The sequence below is a fragment of the Salmo trutta genome, chromosome 12 (genome assembly GCF_901001165.1).
Source record: "Salmo trutta chromosome 12, fSalTru1.1, whole genome shotgun sequence".
NCBI lineage: Eukaryota > Metazoa > Chordata > Actinopteri > Salmoniformes > Salmonidae > Salmo > Salmo trutta.
In genome coordinates, this window is record NC_042968.1 from 83,490,609 (window position 1) to 83,509,486 (window position 18,878).

Sequence of the window (18,878 nt, forward strand, 5' to 3'; positions counted from 1 at the left end):
AACGTCGCCATGACATCGCCTACAAGGGTGATCTTCATACTGTACCACAGATAGAACAATGAGACAGATATTTCACCGGATGTATATATGTGAAGCATCCGCTTGGCGGTTCCACTCACTACCAAATATGGAAGTAGTGCGAGGAAGCATATTTGCCGGCAGTGGGAGAACATTCTGCTAATTTTCTCATTGATGAAACATTTGATTTCAATACAGGTTTCTGTTCCCAAAACTAGAATATGTTACAAACAGAGTTGACTCTGTTTTGTAGACTTTACCCTTTACCCTTAGCTAGCTATAGTCTTCCACTACGGCAGGTGGCAGTAGCAAACCTATAAGGTTACATTTCAAACTTAGTGCACGCATGTGTACATACATTTTTTGTAAAGCAACGGCGTGCAGCAACCAGGGATAGCAGTGGAATCATGGCACTGAATGGAGGTAAATAAACCAGCTGCTTTCCTTAAATGCTTATGTTTTATTTTGGTAGGCTAAGTCAAAAGTTCATTTTGCTAATTGTCTTTCAGAATGCTAGATTCTGCCGTTTTGGGGAATTAAAGTTTTGACCGGAAGCCCAGTTTGACAGCTAGCTTGGTCAGCTAAACCAGCTACAGTAACTTTAGCTGGCTAATTGGCTAACGTTAGCCAACTAGTTGGTCTACCGGTGTCTCCAGTTAGCACAAACTGACGTCGCATAATACTTTATTGCTAACTAGCTACTGTTGGCTCACTATCAAACGTTAGATTATCATCACCTAGCTAGCTGATAAATTAACCAAAATTGACTAACGTAACGCGTTAAATTACTGTACTGTCAGTTAAACTAGCTAGTTGCAAGCCAGCCGTGTCCATATGACTGAGTTCTGATAGTTTGAATGTCGGTTTCCTCATCCTCCATGGTTTTCTTGTCAGACGACGATGACTTCGAGTGGACACCCCCTTCAGAATCTGAGATGAAGGTTATTCATGCTCAGCGGGAACGACAGGACAAAATAAGCAAGCTCATGGGTGCCTACCTCCTCAAAGGCTACAAAATGTTAGGAGAATGCTGCGAGCAATGTGGGGTGAGTGGGGGATAATCCAGACCATCCCAGTTTATATATTTGCAACCTTTTATATATTTACTGAGTGAGATCTACAGCTAAATATATTTACTCTGTAATGCTTTTTAAAACTAAAGGGATTGATTGGTCTTGTCTTTGGAGATTAATGAGTGTCTAAGTAGTATTTGGGCTTGAGTTTAATAATTGGTTGTTTGTGCCTGTCCAGACGATTCTCCTTCAGGACAAGCAGAAGAAGAACTACTGTGTTGCATGTCAGGAACTGGACTCTGACGTAGACAAGGACAACCCAGGTAAGTCTGCAGGGCTAGGTTCATTTATGTTATGACTGGGGGGGAAAGTTGCCTGAACTCATCCTGAATTTAATTTAGCTACTTTATTGATCACTCCATACAAAGAAAACACTTGTGGGTGTGACGTTTGGCTGGAGCAATGTGGATCGGTAGTCAGGCTAGGAAATTAGTTTCCTGAGCTAACTCTGGGCCCTGCTTATGACTAATCTAATATTAGTTTGCAACTGAACAAATAATTGTCTTGTTCCAACTAAATGTTTCTTCTCCTTTCCTTCTCTTTCCTGTTACTGTCCTCTCACACTCAGCACTAAATGCCCAGGCTGCCCTGTCACAGGTCAGAGAGAGACAGCTAGCCTCTCAGCCTGTCCATCAAGACAATGGAGCCCCTTCCAGTGACACCCCCCTCTCCATCACAGGGCAGCCCCGACCAGAGCACTGCGAGGGAGCTGCGTCAGGACTGAGAGGACCCCTACCTCCACCAGCCAACCCCTCCCCTGCACTCACCGTGACCCCTAGCTTCCTCCCTACATCCACCCCATCCATTCAGCCAGTCCAGGTGGCAGCCCCCATAGTAGCCCCTGCACCTCACCCAGCCCTGTCCAGTGCTGAGGATGCAGTGCTGCACAAGCTGCGGTGGGCTACACAGGAGCTCCAGCACTCAGCCTCAGTAGAGGCTAGTATCCAGCTGTGCAGCCTCATCCGCAGCTGCGCAGATTCACTGCGCAGCCTGAAAGAGCTTCACCAATCATGAGACTGAACTGATGGCAATTTCTAAAAACAGAAACAAGGCATAAACACATGCTCGCATAAGCAACACCGGAAGTTGTAGCAGCTTGATTCCCTTGCAAAGGTTTTTGTGGCAAATGTGAACAGCTTCGCCTCAGCCGGTAAAGGTTCATGTAATAAACTTGGACAACTGTCTGTGTATGCATAGTTTGTATTTTGATTGCCTGACCTGTAGTGTAACATTTGTTTAAACATTGCTGTTACTTTTCATTTGAAGTCTTCTCTGGATTCATGGTGAAGTTTTGACACAAACTTGCATGGTAAGAATGGGCACCTCTGAGTGGTTGAATTTCTTTAAACTACATACAGTTGAGTGGGGTTTGACTGGTTGATATTAATGTACATCAATTGTTTATAAAAATCTGAATTTATCCACATTATTCATACTTTCTCTGTGCTTATTACTTCCTTTTTAAACAAGTGGCCTTTGTTTTATGTGGCATACTACAATATAGTGACAGAGTGGTCATGTGATTGTATGGTGTTGTAGCAATCTATACTAGAAGATGACATTTGTAATATTCAGTAGTGGGACTTTCCTACTTTTTAACAAATAGTGTTGGAGTAACTAAGGATGTTTTTGATAAGAGACTGGATGGATGCATAATGATGTTTGCTGTAATGTAGTACTGAACGAATGTCAGTGTGTGTGTTGTAAAAACTAATAGTGGATCATTTTTGATTTAGGAGTTGTAGTATAAATACAATTCAAGGCAGCAAATACATACAAGTGCCCCACAAATTGAGGTATCACGTGTGACTAACACATTTAGTTACTGTATTTCCCGCCTTGTGCCAGTCAGTGTAATTTTGTAAATGCCGGATCTCTATGGAAAGATGCACCATTCACCCAAGTTAAGTCGAAATCGTGCCAGTGCTGTCTGAGATCACGTGTGACGAAAGTAGGAACGTACTGATGGAGACAGATCCACAGTTCACTCCCCGATTTAATTGTGGTGGACAATTGGAATATTCTGTATTTATGGATGGCAAGATTGGGTGGGAGTTTTCAGTGGTTTTGTCTTGAGGTTAAGCATTTGATAATGGGTTAAGGTGAAGAATTTGGTATTGCTAGAATGAAATAAAACACCGGCCTCGACATATGATACTTTAGTTATTCGTCAATATCGTTTCAAAGGACGTACGAATACTGTTTCCTCTATCCCCAAATATAGTGTGTTTTGGAAGCGGTGCAGCGCCTCGGTCTCGCTGCGATGAAGTGGGACGGGGAGGGGGTGTTATCCAGGGCGAGGTTGGCAGTTGAGACAGGAAAGCGTAGTAGAAACAAAGCAAGGACATCAGATATGAATTCATCTTGGTACCATTTGCATAGGCTTCCGTTATGTTTTCATTGTCTAAGCAGTTTTTCATCCACACTACGATGGATGCTGCTGAGGACTCGTTGGAAATACAGTAACCGGACTGAAGGTGAAGCAACGTATTTTTATTGAAACTCTACATTCCCTCTACATTTGCGACATTTTCTGTTAAACGCTCATCATCGGTGGATTGCTGATCTGAGACAATAACGACTAGGCTATAGCCGACTATTTTGAAATCATCACATACTGTACTTGATAGTGGGCTTCCGTTATTGAATCCGTATGTTTTTTATGATTTAATATTTCTGGCAGTTATATGATAGCATATAATAAAACGCGCGGAAGTAAAAACAAACAAACAAAAAAAAAATATATATATATATATATACTGTAACGACCCTGGGTTTATAAGCGCGGAAATCGACCCTGCCGCTGGAGCATGCTTTTGCGGCACAGTCGATAGCGCGCCGGACCTCGGGCTAGAAGGTCGAGGGTTCGAGACCTGCTCCCTGCCTGTTTCATTACAATACATTGATACTGAAGTAGAAAATGAACAAGTTCCAGTCCAGTCCTCCTGAATGTCCAGACAGCGTCTGTTCAATCGAAGGACTACCCCCTTTGCCAAAAGGCCTCAGCGGCATCCTGAACTCCAGTGGTGGCTCATGGAGGGACATCAAAAAAGTCTACAGTAAACTGACACGCATTCAGGCCGACATCAGCAAGTCTACAAGTCTCGGCCGCAGCAAACCTGCAAGTCTGGACGCAGGGCTCGCAGTGCTGCGCGAAGAAATGGTTGGACATTATTTTGTAATCAGTTGATTTAATTTTATTAGTATTTATTTTAGCACTATGGCTAGTTTTCCAAGAGTGTAAGAAATGTAAAAACATACTGAAATTTGATAAACAACAAAAGCAAATTGATCATTTCTCACAGCATTTTGTCTTTGATTATTGTCAGAAAATAACACATCTAGAGAACATCCTGAAATAATAAGGTTATTTTATTTGTTTAATTTAATCAGCTGCTATTTCTGCTCAATTTACCTACATTTGTTATTGTTCATTTGTATTAAATTGACAACGTTTATATAGTTAATGTATGAGATTATTGACACAATTAACCTTTCCTGTTGTGTGTCCTAGGTGGGCCTCAGACAGTTGGACATGTCTCTGCACTGTCAGCTGTGGTATCTCTATGAGTCCATCCAGGAGTACAAGGAAGCCTTTCAGGACATCTCCAACTCTCTGCTGTCAGAGAGCAGCATCACTACAGAAAATAGTTACTCTGAGGAAGAGGATGATTATGAAGAGGAGAACGATGGTGATAATGTACCTCAGAATCTACCTGGCACTTCACTGACTCTCCAGCCAACTCAAAACTCCCGGGACCAATGGATCAAAGAGTCTTTCCACATTTCCTTATAAACCAACTAATATTTTTCCTGTATTTACATAATATAATCGGTTTCCTGTTCTGTATAGCTGTTTTATTATTTATTATACTTGTACCCACCTAGCAAGGTTATTGGCAGAAAGACATTTTTAAACTGGTGCCATACTGATGAACCGTCTCCATCACACAAGGAGCTGACGTTTTCAACAAAACCTTGTTACTATACTTCCTTCGTTAAAGAGACCTTGTTTGTTGATTTGGACTAATTGTGCATATCTTGAAAACAAAAGCCAATTAAGCCATATTTCAAATACCTGATGATTTATATGTGTATATTCTAAATGCCTTGTAATTAACTCCTTCATCGGAGTAAAACAATATATTTTTCTCTAAATATAATTTTCTTTACAATTTTAATATTGAATGTAATCTTAGACACGTAGTGACATACACAAAATGCCGGTATTTCTCCTTTTTGTTTGTTGTGATGGGAAGTTTATGTATTGAGATTTTTTAATATCTTGGCATAAAAATAAAAAATGCTATGGACAGTAACCATGTCTTATAAGTCAAATCTACACTACTTCAATGGTCTGCTAATGGGTCCAGCTCAACTGTAATATATTGGTTTGGAAAGGGGTTATTGACATACTCTAACCACTAGATGGCAACATTTGTTGTGACAGATATCAGCATCTGCTCCACATGTAGAAAACCTGAAAAATCTTGTTTCCCAAGATGAAGTCAGAAAGCACTTCAGTTCCAAAAAATGTACTTTTGTTCCTGTGTTTCTGGCTCACGGCAGAGTATGCATTTTGATAACTGTGGAAGTGTGCCTTTTTGATAACCATGGAAGTGTGCCTTTTTGATAACTGTGGATGTGAGCCTTTTTGATAACCGTGGAAGTGTGCCTTTTTGATAACCATGGAAGTGTGCCTTTTTGATAACTGTGGATGTGAGCCTTTTTGATAACTGTGGAAGTGTGCCTTTTTGATAACCATGGAAGTGTGCCTTTTTGATAACTGTGGATGTGAGCCTTTTTGATAACTGTGGAAGTGTGCCTTTTTGATAACCATGGCAGTGTGCCTTTTTGATAACTGTGGAAGTGTGCCTTTTTGATAACCATGGAAGTGTGCATTTTTGATAACCATGGCAGTGTGCCTTTTTGATAACCATGGCAGTGTGCCTTTTTGATAACCATGGAAGTGTGCCTTTTTGTTAACCGTGGAAGTGTGCCTTTTTGATAACCGTGGAAGTGTGTCTTTTTGATAACCGTGGAAGTGTGTCTTTTTGATAACTGTGGAAGTGTGCCTTTTTGATAACTGTGGAAGTGTGCCTTTTTGATAGCCGTGCCTTTTTGCATCTAACTATTTCTTACAGTATCTCACAGGAGAAGTTATGTGGATGCCATTGATATCATTGTTTAGCCCTTTAAAGTTATATGACTGTACTTTTGCATGTTTTTGATTCATGAGAGCACCACTCTGACTGTCTGGCCATTATAAACAAACCATTCCAGCCACACATGGACTTATTAGGTAATGATCCCTGTTCTCTCCCCAGGGTAGGAGGAGGAATCCACAACACAGTAGCTGTAAAAATTCAAATACCATCAGAAGGCATTCCTTACTAACGGAATTAGCCCTGAACATCTAGTGTTTCTACTTATTTAGTGGTTGAAATAGAATTAGAATAAAACATAAAAGTCTTGTTTAAACTTGAAACACCATAATGTTTTGTGTAAAGGAAGGTTAGAGGAATACAACCAGGACATCCCAGGTCATTTATCTTGCTAGCTTCCCATCATCTTTAGTATAAATGAAAGTTGTATGACAACACATCAGCATCAAGCAATAATAGCAGAGGCTTATACCAGTAGGCCCGGCTTATTGTTGTCTCCACATAGTTCCTTCCATTCTCTGCCACACTTCCATATATATTACATAGACATTATGCCAGCATAACTAGAATGGAATAACTTCTGTAATTACAGTCTAATAAGTATATTAGTACACACAGAGTCTGTATGTTTTCTTTTAAGACAGAATCAAATGTAATAGCACCAAATACTAAGGTCAGAGCGGCAAGTGCACTCTTAGAAAAATGTGCTATCTAGAACCTAAAAGAGTTATTAGGCTGTCCCCATAGCAGAACCCTTTGAAGAACCCTTTTTGTTTCCAGGTAGAACCATTTTGGTTCAATGTAGAACCCTTTAAACAGAGGGTTCGACATGGAACCCAAAATAGTTTTACCTGGGACCAAAAAGGGTTCTCGTATGGAGACAGTTGAAGAACCCTTTTGGAATCCTTTTTTCTAAGAGTGTACTGCTTAACACAGTAACTGGTGGCGGGAATTACATTAATAGATCAACTCTACCCTTGAGCAAGCTACTTTACAGATCCACTAGCCACCAGGAAATGACTAACTGAAAACAGGACGCCCCATACATGCCTCAGACAACCATGATCCTTTTCCTAATAGCCACAGAACAAGGCCACTTTACTGCAACCTTTGATTGTATTTTCGTAATAATGGTCTCTGAAGTCTTTTTACCATTGGTGGTCAGTTCCCATTTCAATAATTTTATTTACTATTCATATAGCAACAGAACATTAAAACAGGGGTGAGAGCTTTTACATTCCTACTACATCACTGTCAGACTGATAAATGACAGACATTATTTCCAACCACTCAGCTGACAGCAGGATCTGTATTTTCACGATGATGATGATGATGCCCTGACATAAACCAGATACTTGGAAGAGGGCAAATATTTTCCAGAGTGGTATAACTTCTAACTTAATTTTTATCACTATGATTGGATTTTTTTGTATTTATTTGAACTGTTAATTAGGCTATCTGTGTTGATGTCATCAGACATGTCATCAATTAGGCTAGCATTTGCCTTCTTTGATCTTAAGAGGAGAAGGGCCTCAATCAATAGCCAAATGATGATGGATCAAATTAAAACAATCCTTTATTCACTCTTAGCGGAATCCTAAAGTTACTAAGCACTTCTTTTCTATAAACCATGATAAGGGAGATATTCAATGTGATCTTTCAAGTAATAATAGTCTCTGATATCTTATTACCATTGGAGGTCAGTTCCCATTTCATTTTACTATTAATTTAGCAACAGAACATTAAAACGGGTGAGAGCTTTTACATTCCTTTTAGAAAGTCCCATGTATTTCTATAAATAGGCCACACACAGCTGCGGGAAGTAGGGTGCTGAGGGTGCTGCAGCAACCCCTGAAAAATCTCAATTAAATAAAAAAATGAAGTAGTGCACTAGGCCTTTACTAGTCCTGTATTAGCTGACTGATATAACCACCCGTGAGCATGAAAACAAATCTAATGTGGCTTCAACTCAGTTTATGATAGTTAACCTACAGTCTGAGCAAAGATAAATTAGACAAGTCCTCTTCTCATTTCAGGTCTTTACCTGGCCTTATGACTCTCAGACACTGATAGTGATGTGTTTGCTGCTTGAGTCGAGGTAAATAACATGTTGACTCATGACTTACACATCCGCTGCTGCCTGGCAGAACACTCACTCTGTCTCAGTGAACAAGGTGGGGTTGAGTTAGGAAACTCTTGGCTCTAGCCAGCTGTCTACTTCACTGATCTCTTCCATGAATACTGGAAAAACATTATTAGTGTAGTTCCATATGTTAAGTAATGACGTTTTCAACATAATCAGGCTCAATAAATGTATATAACTCCTAGTCATAACAGGCTTAGATTTTTTAATAGCCTGTGATCGATCGTGCATCCTCTCTGTCAATGTTGTTATAAGACTATTGCAGAGGAAAGGAGAGGTACACATGAGCTGCTGTGTTCCACGTGTAGGCTGTATCACACTTCTCTATCCTCAGCTGCCTCTGTCCACCCCCCCCCTCCCTCTTCTCCTTCCAAAAATATACTCCACACAGCTATGGAAAATCCCTATGCGTCTACTCCGAATACCCGTTGGGACAGGACATCTCTCTTCATGGAAAATCATGCATCATCTTATTTCCCAATGTGCGTTTGGCCCAAATTGAATCACAAACCGTTTAGATAAGTAAGGAAATTAAAGGATGTTCTTAAAATGTAAATCAAATATTAGGATAAAAGTGTCAAATAGGCAAGAGCACTTTACAAATGGATCCAATGTATACTGCAGAGAACAGTGCCAATAATAGTTTGAGTGAACAATTCAGGACAAATTATTCATTTTGAATATACTTCAGCAAAGTTGTATAAGTGTCATCTGACTCGTTAACGGTCATCATAGTGACAGTGGCATCGTTCCATGGACGGAATCCAAAGTCTGAAATGTTATTGTTTACTGTTGTACGGATAGGCAAAAAGAAGATAAAAGACAGGGAATTTTGCATACTGCCGCGTCATCAATGCTTTGCCACCGCTCCCCTTCTTTATCTGCTGCCTACAGACTCAACAAATGATACCACTTGGAGAGTTTATTGCACTGTCAGTATAACGTAGCCTAAAATGTGTTATGGTGGCTTTATCGGACCGTTTTATTTCCCTGGCTGGGCGAAGGACAGCTATTATATACCTGGATGAATTGTCGACACTGTCTGCTAACTCGGGAATGCATATTGTGGACTAGCAGTTGCATTTAGGATATTTGTTTTTCCTTATTCTGACCATGTGGAAGTGTTGAAATGCGCACGACAGTGGATTCGGTTCCGCTTATAAATACTGTATTTAATAATTACGGTAGTTCCGTGCTACATGTTTTTTTCTTCGAGGCGTTTAGTTGATGGCGACAGTTTTGTGTGGCTTAACTCAATTAAACTTCTTCACCTGCGGCTGTTCCTTTTGAACACGGTCAGCTTGAAGACAACGGTTTTACACACCACGAACTGTCATTGAGCAACCATACTTTCTAAAACTTTTTAATACCTCAACTAAATTATGACTTCGGTTTGGAAAAGACTACAACGCGTCGGCAAGAAAGCTTCAAAATTCCAGTTTGTGGCGTCTTATCAAGAACTTGTGTTGGAATGCACGAAGAAATGGTAGGTTATGTCATGTATTTAGGTTAAACGAACTCATTTTCACAACATCCCATTGACTCACGTTATCAATCTGCTCCCATGAAGGACGTTTCTCCTTGTAATATTTCTACTTTAAGGTTAGGTTTGCGCAGCCTACCACCATGGACACTGCTTTAGGCATCCTTGTCAAGACCCTATTCCATTTATTTGATCCAACCCATAACGGACCGTATTCCATTTCCGTACCAGTGAACACAGAGTTACAGGAAGAGCGCAGAATGCGGTTAGTTCGCTGTTTCCTCTGAAACAGTCATATGAATAAGAGAAGCGCGTGAGCTGCCGTCACTAGCTACCACAACCACAAAGTCATAATGATGGCCAAACTCTGCCTATTTCTCCAATTGTTATATTTAAAATGTTATTACTAGCCTTATGCTTAACCCTTGCCATAAATTAAGACCAACGTTTTTTTTTACGCTATAGCCACTTTTGTGGCTGTGAAATCGAATTGAGCCTCTACATTTCCGCGTGTATTGTAATTATAGTAGGCTATCGGCACAGGATAAACACTATTTTCACGCCACTTTGATACCAACGTGACTTTTTCGTAGCAGGTTAGAACTTACGCAGCATTTCAGGAGAATTAACGTAGCAGGTTAGGAAAATATATAGGGTTTGCAAAAATACTCTCCTAACTTGCTACGAAAATTACTTAGTATCGGAGTGGCGTGAAAAGACTATCCCATAGGCACAGGTCTACTGTAGATGTAATGCACACAATAGGCATCAATACAACTACCACAAGCCTACCTCATCACTGTCAGACTGGTAAATAACAGACATTACTCAGTTCACTCAGCTGACAGGAGAATCTGTATCATGATGATGATGATGATGCCCTGTCATGACCAGATACTGGGAAGCAGGGCAAATGTTTTCAAGTGTGATATCACTTCTAACTTAATTTGTTTCACTATGATTGGATTTGTTGGTATTTATTTGTACTGTTAATTAGGCTATCTGTGTTGATGTCATCATACATGTCATCAATTAGGCTAGCATTTGCCTACTTTGAGCTTAAGAGGAGAAGGGCCTCATAATTGATTCAATTAAACAATGCTTTCTTCACTCTTAGCGAAATCCGAAAGTTACTACGTACTTATTTTCTATAAATCATGATAAGGGAGATCTTTGAATGTGATCTTTCAAGATTGTTTAATGAGTGTCTGAGTTGCACCATAGTAGACTACACAACAATGTAATTTGTAAACAGGCCTGCCATGCCTGTCCTTGAGTATTCTGTCATGTTCCAACAGAGCTATAGCATGTGCTATTGTGTACTGTACAGTAGTGTGACTATATCATTCTTTCTTAGCAGATACGATTTAAACTTGGACTAAAACACAGACCATTTGAAATCTGATACAACGTCCGTGCTTTGAGCCTTGGAGCGTTGAGCCCCATTAGGGTGATGGATCGATTCAAATCACATTTTATTTGTTGCATGTGCCGAATACAACAGGTCTACGCTTTATCATGAAACGCTTATCTACGAGCCCTTTCCCAGCAATGCAGAGTTAATATGAAAAAATAAAGGAAATATTAACTCAATAAACAATAACAGTAACAGGGCTCTATACAAGGAGTACCGAGTCAATGTTCAGGGGTACAAGGTAGTTTTGTATTTGTATTTTGTATTTATTATGGTTCCCCATTAGTTAGACAGCAGCTACTCTTCCTGGGGTTTATTATGGTTCCCCATTAGTTAGGCAGAAGCTACTCTTCCTGGGGTTTATTATGGTTCCCCATTAGTTAGGCAGCAGCTACTCTTCCTGGGGTTTATTATGGTTCCCCATTAGTTAGACAGCAGCTACTCTTCCTAGGGTTTATTATGGTTCCCCATTAGTTAGCCAGCAGCTATTCTTCCTGGGGTTTATTATGGTTCCCCATTAGTTAGGCAACAGCTACTCTTCCTGGGGTTTATTATGGTTCCCCATTAGTTAGGCAACAGCTACTCTTCCTGGGGTTTATTATGGTTCCCCATTAGTTAGACAGCAGCTATTCTTCCTGGGGTTTATTATGGTTCCCCATTAGTTAGACAGCAGCTATTCTTCCTGGGGTTTATTATGGTTCCCCATTAGTTAGGCAGCAGCTACTCTTCCTGGGGTTTATTATGGTTCCCTATTAGTTAGACAGCAGCTACTCTTCCTGGGGTTTATTATGGTTCCCCATTAGTTAGACAGCAGCTATTCTTCCTGGGGTTTATTATGGTTCCCCATTAGTTAGACAGCAGCTATTCTTCCTGGGGTTTATTATGGTTCCCCATTAGTTAGCCAGCAGCTACTCTTCCTGGGGTTTATTATGGTTCCCCATTAGTTTGGCAACAGCTACTCTTCCTGGGGTTTATTATGGTTCCCCATTAGTTAGGCAGCAGCTACTCTTCCTGGGGTTTATTATGGTTCCCCATTAGTTTGGCAACAGCTACTCTTCCTGGGGTTTATTATGGTTCCCCATTAGTTAGGCAGCAGCTACTCTTCCTGGGGTTTATTATGGTTCCCCATTAGTTAGGCAGCAGCTACTCTTCCTGGGGTTTATTATGGTTCCCCATTAGTTAGGCAGAAGCTACTCTTCCTGGGGTTTATTATGGTTCCCCATTAGTTAGGCAGCAGCTACTCTTCCTGGGGTTTATTATGGTTCCCCATTAGTTAGGCAGCAGCTACTCTTCCTGGGGTTTATTATGGTTCCCCATTAGTTAGGCAGCAGCTACTCTTCCTGGGGTTTATTATGGTTCCCCATTAGTTAGGCAGAAGCTACTCTTCCTGGGGTTTATTATGGTTCCCCATTAGTTAGGCAGCAGCTACTCTTCCTGGGGTTTATTATGGTTCCCCATTAGTTAGGCAGCAGCTACTCTTCCTGGGGTTTATTATGGTTCCCCATTAGTTAGGCAGCAGCTACTCTTCCTGGGGTTTATTATGGTTCCCCATTAGTTAGGCAGCAGCTACTCTTCCTGGGGTTTATTATGGTTCCCCATTAGTTAGGCAGCAGCTACTCTTCCTGGGGTTTATTATGGTTCCCCATTAGTTAGGCAGCAGCTACTCTTCCTGGGGTTTATTATGGTTCCCCATTAGTTAGGCAGCAGCTACTCTTCCTGGGGTTTATTATGGTTCCCCATTAGTTAGGCAGCAGATACTCTTCCTGTGGTCCAGCAAAATTAAGGATGTTATACAATTTTTAACATTACAATACATTCATTACAGAATTCACAACACTCTAAGTGTGTGCCCTCAGGCCCATACTCCACTACCACATATCTACAACACAAAATACAATGTGTACATGTGTGTATCATGTGTGTGTATGCATGTGTCTCTGCCTATGTTTGTGTTGCTTCACAGTGCGCCTCCCATAGTCTGTTCTGGACTTGGGGACTGTGAAGAGACCTTTAGTGGCATGTGTTGTGGGGTATGCATGGGTGTCTAAGCTGTGTGCTAGTCGTTTAAACAGACAGCTCGGTGCTTTCAACATGTCAATACCTCTCACAAATACAAGTAGTCAATATCTCCTCTACTTTGAGTCAGGAGAGATTGGCATGCATATTATTAATGTTTGCTCTCTGTGTACATCCAAGGGCCAGCTGTGCTGCCCTGTTCTGAGCCAACTGCAATTGTCCTAAGTCCCTCTTTGTGATGCCTGACCACACGACTGAACAGTAGTCCAGGTGCGACAAAACTAGAGCCTGTAGGACCTGCCTTGTTGATAGTGCTGTTAAGAAGGTAGAGCAGCACTTTATTATGGACAGACTTTAGTGAATGATTTGTCCCAAATACAATGCTTTTAGTTTTTGAAATAGTTTTTGAAATATTTAGGGCTAACTTATTCCTGAAACTAACTGCATCTCTTTGTTAAGTGTTGCAGTCATTTCAGTCGCTGTAGTAGCTGACGTGTATAGTGTTGAGTCATCCGCATACATAGGCACACTGGCATTACTCAAAGCCAGTGGCATGTCATTAGTCAAATCAAATCAAATTTATTTATAAAGCCCTTTTTACATCAGCTGATATCTGATGTAAAATTCAAAAAAGGTAATGGGCCTAGACAGTTGCCCTGGGGAATGCCTGATTCTATCTGGATTATGTTGGAGAGGCTTCCATTAAAGAATACCCTCTGTGTTCTCTTAGACAGGTACCTCTTTATCCACAATATAGCAGGGAGTGTAAAGCCATAACACATACATTTTTCCAGCAGCAGACTATTATCGATAATGTCAAAAGCCGCACTGAAGTCTAACAAAACAGCCCCCACAATATTTTTTATCATCTATCTCTCTCAGCCAACCATCAGTCATTTGTGTAAGTGCTGTGCTTGCTGAATGTCCTTCCCTATAAGCGTAAAAGTAAAGGGTAAAAGTGACTAGGCAATCAGGATATATAATAAAAACAGTAGCAGCAGCATATGTGAAGAGTGTGAAAGTGTGTCTATGTGTGTGTGTGTGTGTGTGTGTATGTGTGTGTTGGAATGTCAGTGTAGTACAGTTGAAGTCGGAAGTTTACATACACCTTAGCCAAATACATTTAAACTCAGTTTTTCACAATTCTTAAAATTCAATCCTAGTAAGAATTCCCTGTCTTAGGTCAGTTAGGATCACCACTTTATTTTAAGAATGTGAAATGTCAGAATAATATCAGAGAGAATGATTTATTTCAGCTTTTATTTCTTTCATCACATTCCCAGTGGGTCAGTAGTTTACACTCAACTAGTATTTGACAGCATTGCCTTTAAATTGTTTAACTTGGGTCAAAAGTTTCAGGTAGCCTTCCACAATAAGTTGGTGAATTTTGGCCCATTCCTCCCGACAAAGCTGATGTAACTGAGTCAGGTTTGTAGGACTCCTTGCTCGCACACACTTTTTCATTTCTGCCCACAAATTTTCTATAGGATTGAGGTCAGAGCTTTGTGATGGCCACTCCAATACCTTGACTTTGTTGTCCTTAAACCATTTTGCAACAACTTTGGAAGTATGCTTGGGGTCAATTGTCCATTTGGAAGACCCATTTGCGACCAAGCTTCCTGACTGATGTCTTGAGATGTTGCTTCAATATATTCACATAATTTTTCTTTCCTCATGATGCCATCTATTTTGTGAAGTGCACCAGTCCCTCCTGCAGCAAAGCAACCCCACAACATGATACTGCTACCCCCCCGCTTCATGGTTGGGATGGTGTTCTTCGGCTTGCAAGCCTCCCCCTTTTTCCTCCAAACGTAACGATGGTCATTATGGCCAAACAGATCTATTTTTGTTTCATCCGACCAGAGGACATTTCTCCAAAAAGTACGATCTTTGTCCCCATGTGCAGTTGAAAACCGTAGTCTGTCTTTTTTATGGCGGTTTTGGAGCAGTGGCTTCTTCCTTGCTGAGGTTCTTCCTTGCTTTCAGGTTATGTCGATATAGGACTCGTTTTACTGTGGATACAGATACTTTTGTACCTATTTCCTCTAGCATCTTCACAAGGTCCTTTGCTGTTGTTCTAGGATTGATTTGCACTTTTCGCACCAAAGTACTCTAGTCTCTAGGAGAGAGAACGCATCTCCTTCCTGAGTGGTATGACGGCTGCGTGGTCCCATGGTGTTTATACTTACGTACTATTGTTTGTACAGATGAACACGGTACCTTCAGGCGTTTGGAAATTGCTCCCAAGGATGAACCAGACTTGTGGAGGTCTACATTTTTTTTCTGAGGTCTTGGCTGATTTCTTTAGATTTTCCCATGATGTCAAGCAAAGAGGCACTGAGTTTGAAGGTAGGCCTTGAAATACATCCACAGGTACACCTCCAATTGACTCAAATGATGTCAATTAGCCTATCAGAAGCTTCTAAAGCCATGACATCATTTTCTGGAATTCTCCAAGCTGTTTAAAGGCACAGTCAACTTAGTGTATGTAAACTTCTGACCCATTGGAATTGTGATACAGTGAATTATTAGTGAAAAAATCTGTCTGTAAACAATTGTTGGAAAAATTACTAATTCACAAAGTAGGTCTTAACCGACTTGCCAAAAGTATAGTTTGTCAACAAGAAATTTGTGGAGTGGTTGAAAAATGTGTTTTTATGACTCCAACTTAAGTGTATGTAAACTTCCGACCAGTGAGTGTGTAGGTAGAGTCCAGTGAGTGTGTGGGTAGAGTCCAGTGAGTGTGCGGGTAGAGTCCAGTGAGTGTGTGGGTAGAGTCCAGTGAGTGTGTGGGTAAAGTCCAGTGAGTGTGTGGGTAGAGTCCAGTGAGTGTGTGGGTAGAGTCCAGTGAGTGTGTGGGTAGAGTCCAGTGAGTGTTTGGGTAGAGTCCAGGGAGTGTGTGGGTAGAGTCCAGTGAGTTTATGGGTAGAGTCCAGTGAGTGTGTGGGTAGAGTCCAGTGAGTGTGTGGGTAGAATTCCAGTGAGTGTGTGGGTAGAGTCCAGTGAGTTTATGTGTAGAGTCCAGTGTGTGTTCATAGAGCCAGTGCAAGAATATCAGTGAGAAAGAAAAGGGTGTCAATGTAAATTGTCCAGGTGGCCATTTCATGATCTGTTCAGCAGTCTTATGGCTTGGCGCTCAGGTATCGCTTGTAGTCTATGACTTGGGTGGTTGGAGTCTTTGACAATTTTTAGGGCCTTCCTCTGACTCCGCCTGGTATAAAGGTCCTGGATGGCAGGGAGTTCGGACCCTGTGATGTACTGGGCCGTACGCACTACCCCTTTGCGGTTGCCAAGCAGTTGCCATACAAAACGTTGATGCAGAAAGTCAAGATGCTCTCAATGGTGCAGCTGTCAAAGCCACGGGAAGTAGGGATGCAGCACCCCCTGAATAATCCGAATAATTACAATATATATATATAAAGAAACATTTTTGAAAAAAAAGAAATGTGCACTGGGCCTTTAATAGTCCTGTATTAGCGGGCCGGTATAGCCGTCTGCAGTGTGAGGATCTGAGTGACCATGACAAATATTTTCAGCCTCCTGAAAAGGCATTGTCATACATTTACAACTGTGTTGGTGTGTTTGGACCATGATATATCCTTAGTGATGTGAACACAGAGGAACATGAAGTTCTCCACTTGAACTGAGTATCACTTATAATAACACAAACATGAAGAGTGATCAAACTGTCCATCTCATGTTTAGTAATAAGCTGTTCTAACATGAGAACCAATGAGGGGGAGTTGTTTTTGTTGAGAAAGCTTTACTACTGGTTGCAGCTGTCAGGGTCAAAGTCTTCAGTCTCAACAAATGATCAGTCTTGCCTCTGGTTGAGTTTATGACAGCTGGAGCATGACACAGCGGCCTGTTTTTGTTGTGAGTCATATTGGCCTCTGGTAACTCAGGAAGGAGTATGGGTGTGTTTTCTCCTGTTGTAATGGGTTTGCCTGTCGCAGTATGTCAGTCTATTTCTGTGCCCTATGATACCACAATGTTTTAAAAACAACCCCCTCCCCACCCAAACATGCCATTTGGCTCCCTTCTGTGCTGTTGCTCTAACAATCCGAAACAGAGCTGAATTTGCCCCTGCTTTCTATGTTCTCCTAATGACTCTCTATGTTAGTAAGGAGTCCCCTGCACTAGAGGAACTTCAATTCAGTTTTGATAGATCCTACAATAGTAATATATTAAACAGGGCCTGCATTTCACGTGCATTACAATTTACAAGCAATATTAGTGAGCAGACAGCTCAACTGTATTCCGGAATAACATGATATAGTTGTAATAAAGTGGGAGGGTCTTGTTATAACATAAACAATTAGGATGGAAGGGTCTTCAGACTGTAGATTAAAAGTGATTGAGCAATATGGGTCCTTCCTCTTGTGTACCCCACCCCCAGAGGCCTCAAGAAAGCAGTGGCATTGGCCTTAATGCAGCTTCCTTCCATTATTCCCGTGTTGCAGAAGCCCGAGCTTCTCCTTCTAACAAACACAATAGACAAACCAAGTGTTGGAAACTTCTCCCAGTCAGTGGAGACAGAGCAACACTTGTATAATATTACACATTGAGGACAGATAGAATAGCAATGTATCTGACAAACAGACAAACATTTGTGTAGGCCTATAACATATTTCATGAATGCATTATGTAATGTAAAATAGATTCCTAGATTTACTTTACACACACACACACACACACACACACACACACACACACACACACACACACACTGTGTCTCTTCCAGCCCTTGGTTTGTGTGTATTGGGTTCCAGCTGATTGTCTGCTATCCACCCTCTTCGTCATCTGTTGTGGAATAGAACATCTGTTAGGGCATGATTCCCTTGATTCCCCAGGGATGACACTGACTGGGGAAGCAGTCCCGTTCTTCTCAGAAAATTGTTTCACAACAAATAACAGAGAACTTGTGTGTTGGTGTTTGTATTAGTGTTTTTGTGGAAATTATTACATTGAAACGCCAAAGAAGATAACTTATGCTGAATTATGTAAGGACTAAAATAATCTACAAAACAATTTATTGCATTTCTCACTGTTTCTTGTCTCATTGTCCCTTTTTGTATGATTTTAGGCAACCAGATAAAGTCAGGGTGGTTTGGACCAGAAGAAATAGGCGTATGTGCTCTAAGGTAAATACTAACCCTGTTTTACTTACCTCAAAACAGCACATCTCTTATTTACATTTACATTTTAGTCATTTAGCAGACGCTCTTATCCAGAGCGACTTACAGTAGTGAATGCATACATTTCATAGTTTTTTTTTTTTTCTCCTGTGCTGGCCCCCCGTGGGAATCGAACCCACAACCCTGGTGTTGCAAACACCATGCTCTACCAACTGAGCTACAGGGAAGGCTCTTATCCCACCAGGATGGCAGGGATGCAGTTCCAGAATTTGTATCATGTTTTGATGTAGTCTTGTTGTCTTGATCTCTCTCTCTAGCTTCATGGATGGCAGCCGGGCATCAAGAACCCCTACAGGGGGATGGTGGTTTGGCCCGTACCTGAAAACGTGGATATCTCCCTCACACTCTTCAGGGTAAATATCACCCCA

General features: G+C 41.1%; 3 protein-coding genes across 4 annotated transcripts in view; all 3 read left to right on the forward strand.

Moving 5' to 3' along the window:
* Positions 1–297: 297 nt before the first annotated feature.
* Positions 298–2,520, forward strand: znrd2 (zinc ribbon domain containing 2). Its single transcript, XM_029770056.1, has 4 exons — positions 298–441; positions 913–1,064; positions 1,270–1,354; positions 1,660–2,520. Exons 1-4 carry the CDS (start codon positions 426–428, stop codon positions 2,103–2,105), a joined length of 699 nt encoding a protein of 232 aa, XP_029625916.1. The 5' UTR covers positions 298–425; the 3' UTR covers positions 2,106–2,520.
* A 1,381-nt stretch (positions 2,521–3,901) lies between these two features.
* Positions 3,902–5,415, forward strand: LOC115204462 (leucine repeat adapter protein 25). The gene is made up of 2 exons (XM_029770057.1): positions 3,902–4,254; positions 4,606–5,415. The coding sequence occupies exons 1-2, from the start codon at positions 4,012–4,014 to the stop codon at positions 4,885–4,887; spliced, it is 525 nt and encodes a 174-aa protein (XP_029625917.1). The 5' UTR covers positions 3,902–4,011; the 3' UTR covers positions 4,888–5,415.
* Positions 5,416–8,999: 3,584 nt separating this feature from the next.
* Positions 9,000–18,878, forward strand: part of LOC115204464 (EH domain-binding protein 1-like protein 1) — a 34,687-nt gene continuing 24,808 nt past the window's right edge. Inside the window, exons 1-3 of one of the 2 annotated variants that reach the window (XM_029770058.1) lie at positions 9,000–9,885; positions 18,399–18,456; positions 18,768–18,863. In XM_029770058.1, coding sequence (XP_029625918.1) covers positions 9,782–9,885; positions 18,399–18,456; positions 18,768–18,863 — 258 coding nt within the window. In that variant the 5' untranslated portion in view covers positions 9,000–9,781. The remainder of the gene's footprint in view (positions 9,886–18,398; positions 18,457–18,767; positions 18,864–18,878) is intronic. The other variant, XM_029770059.1, reaches the window with a different exon arrangement.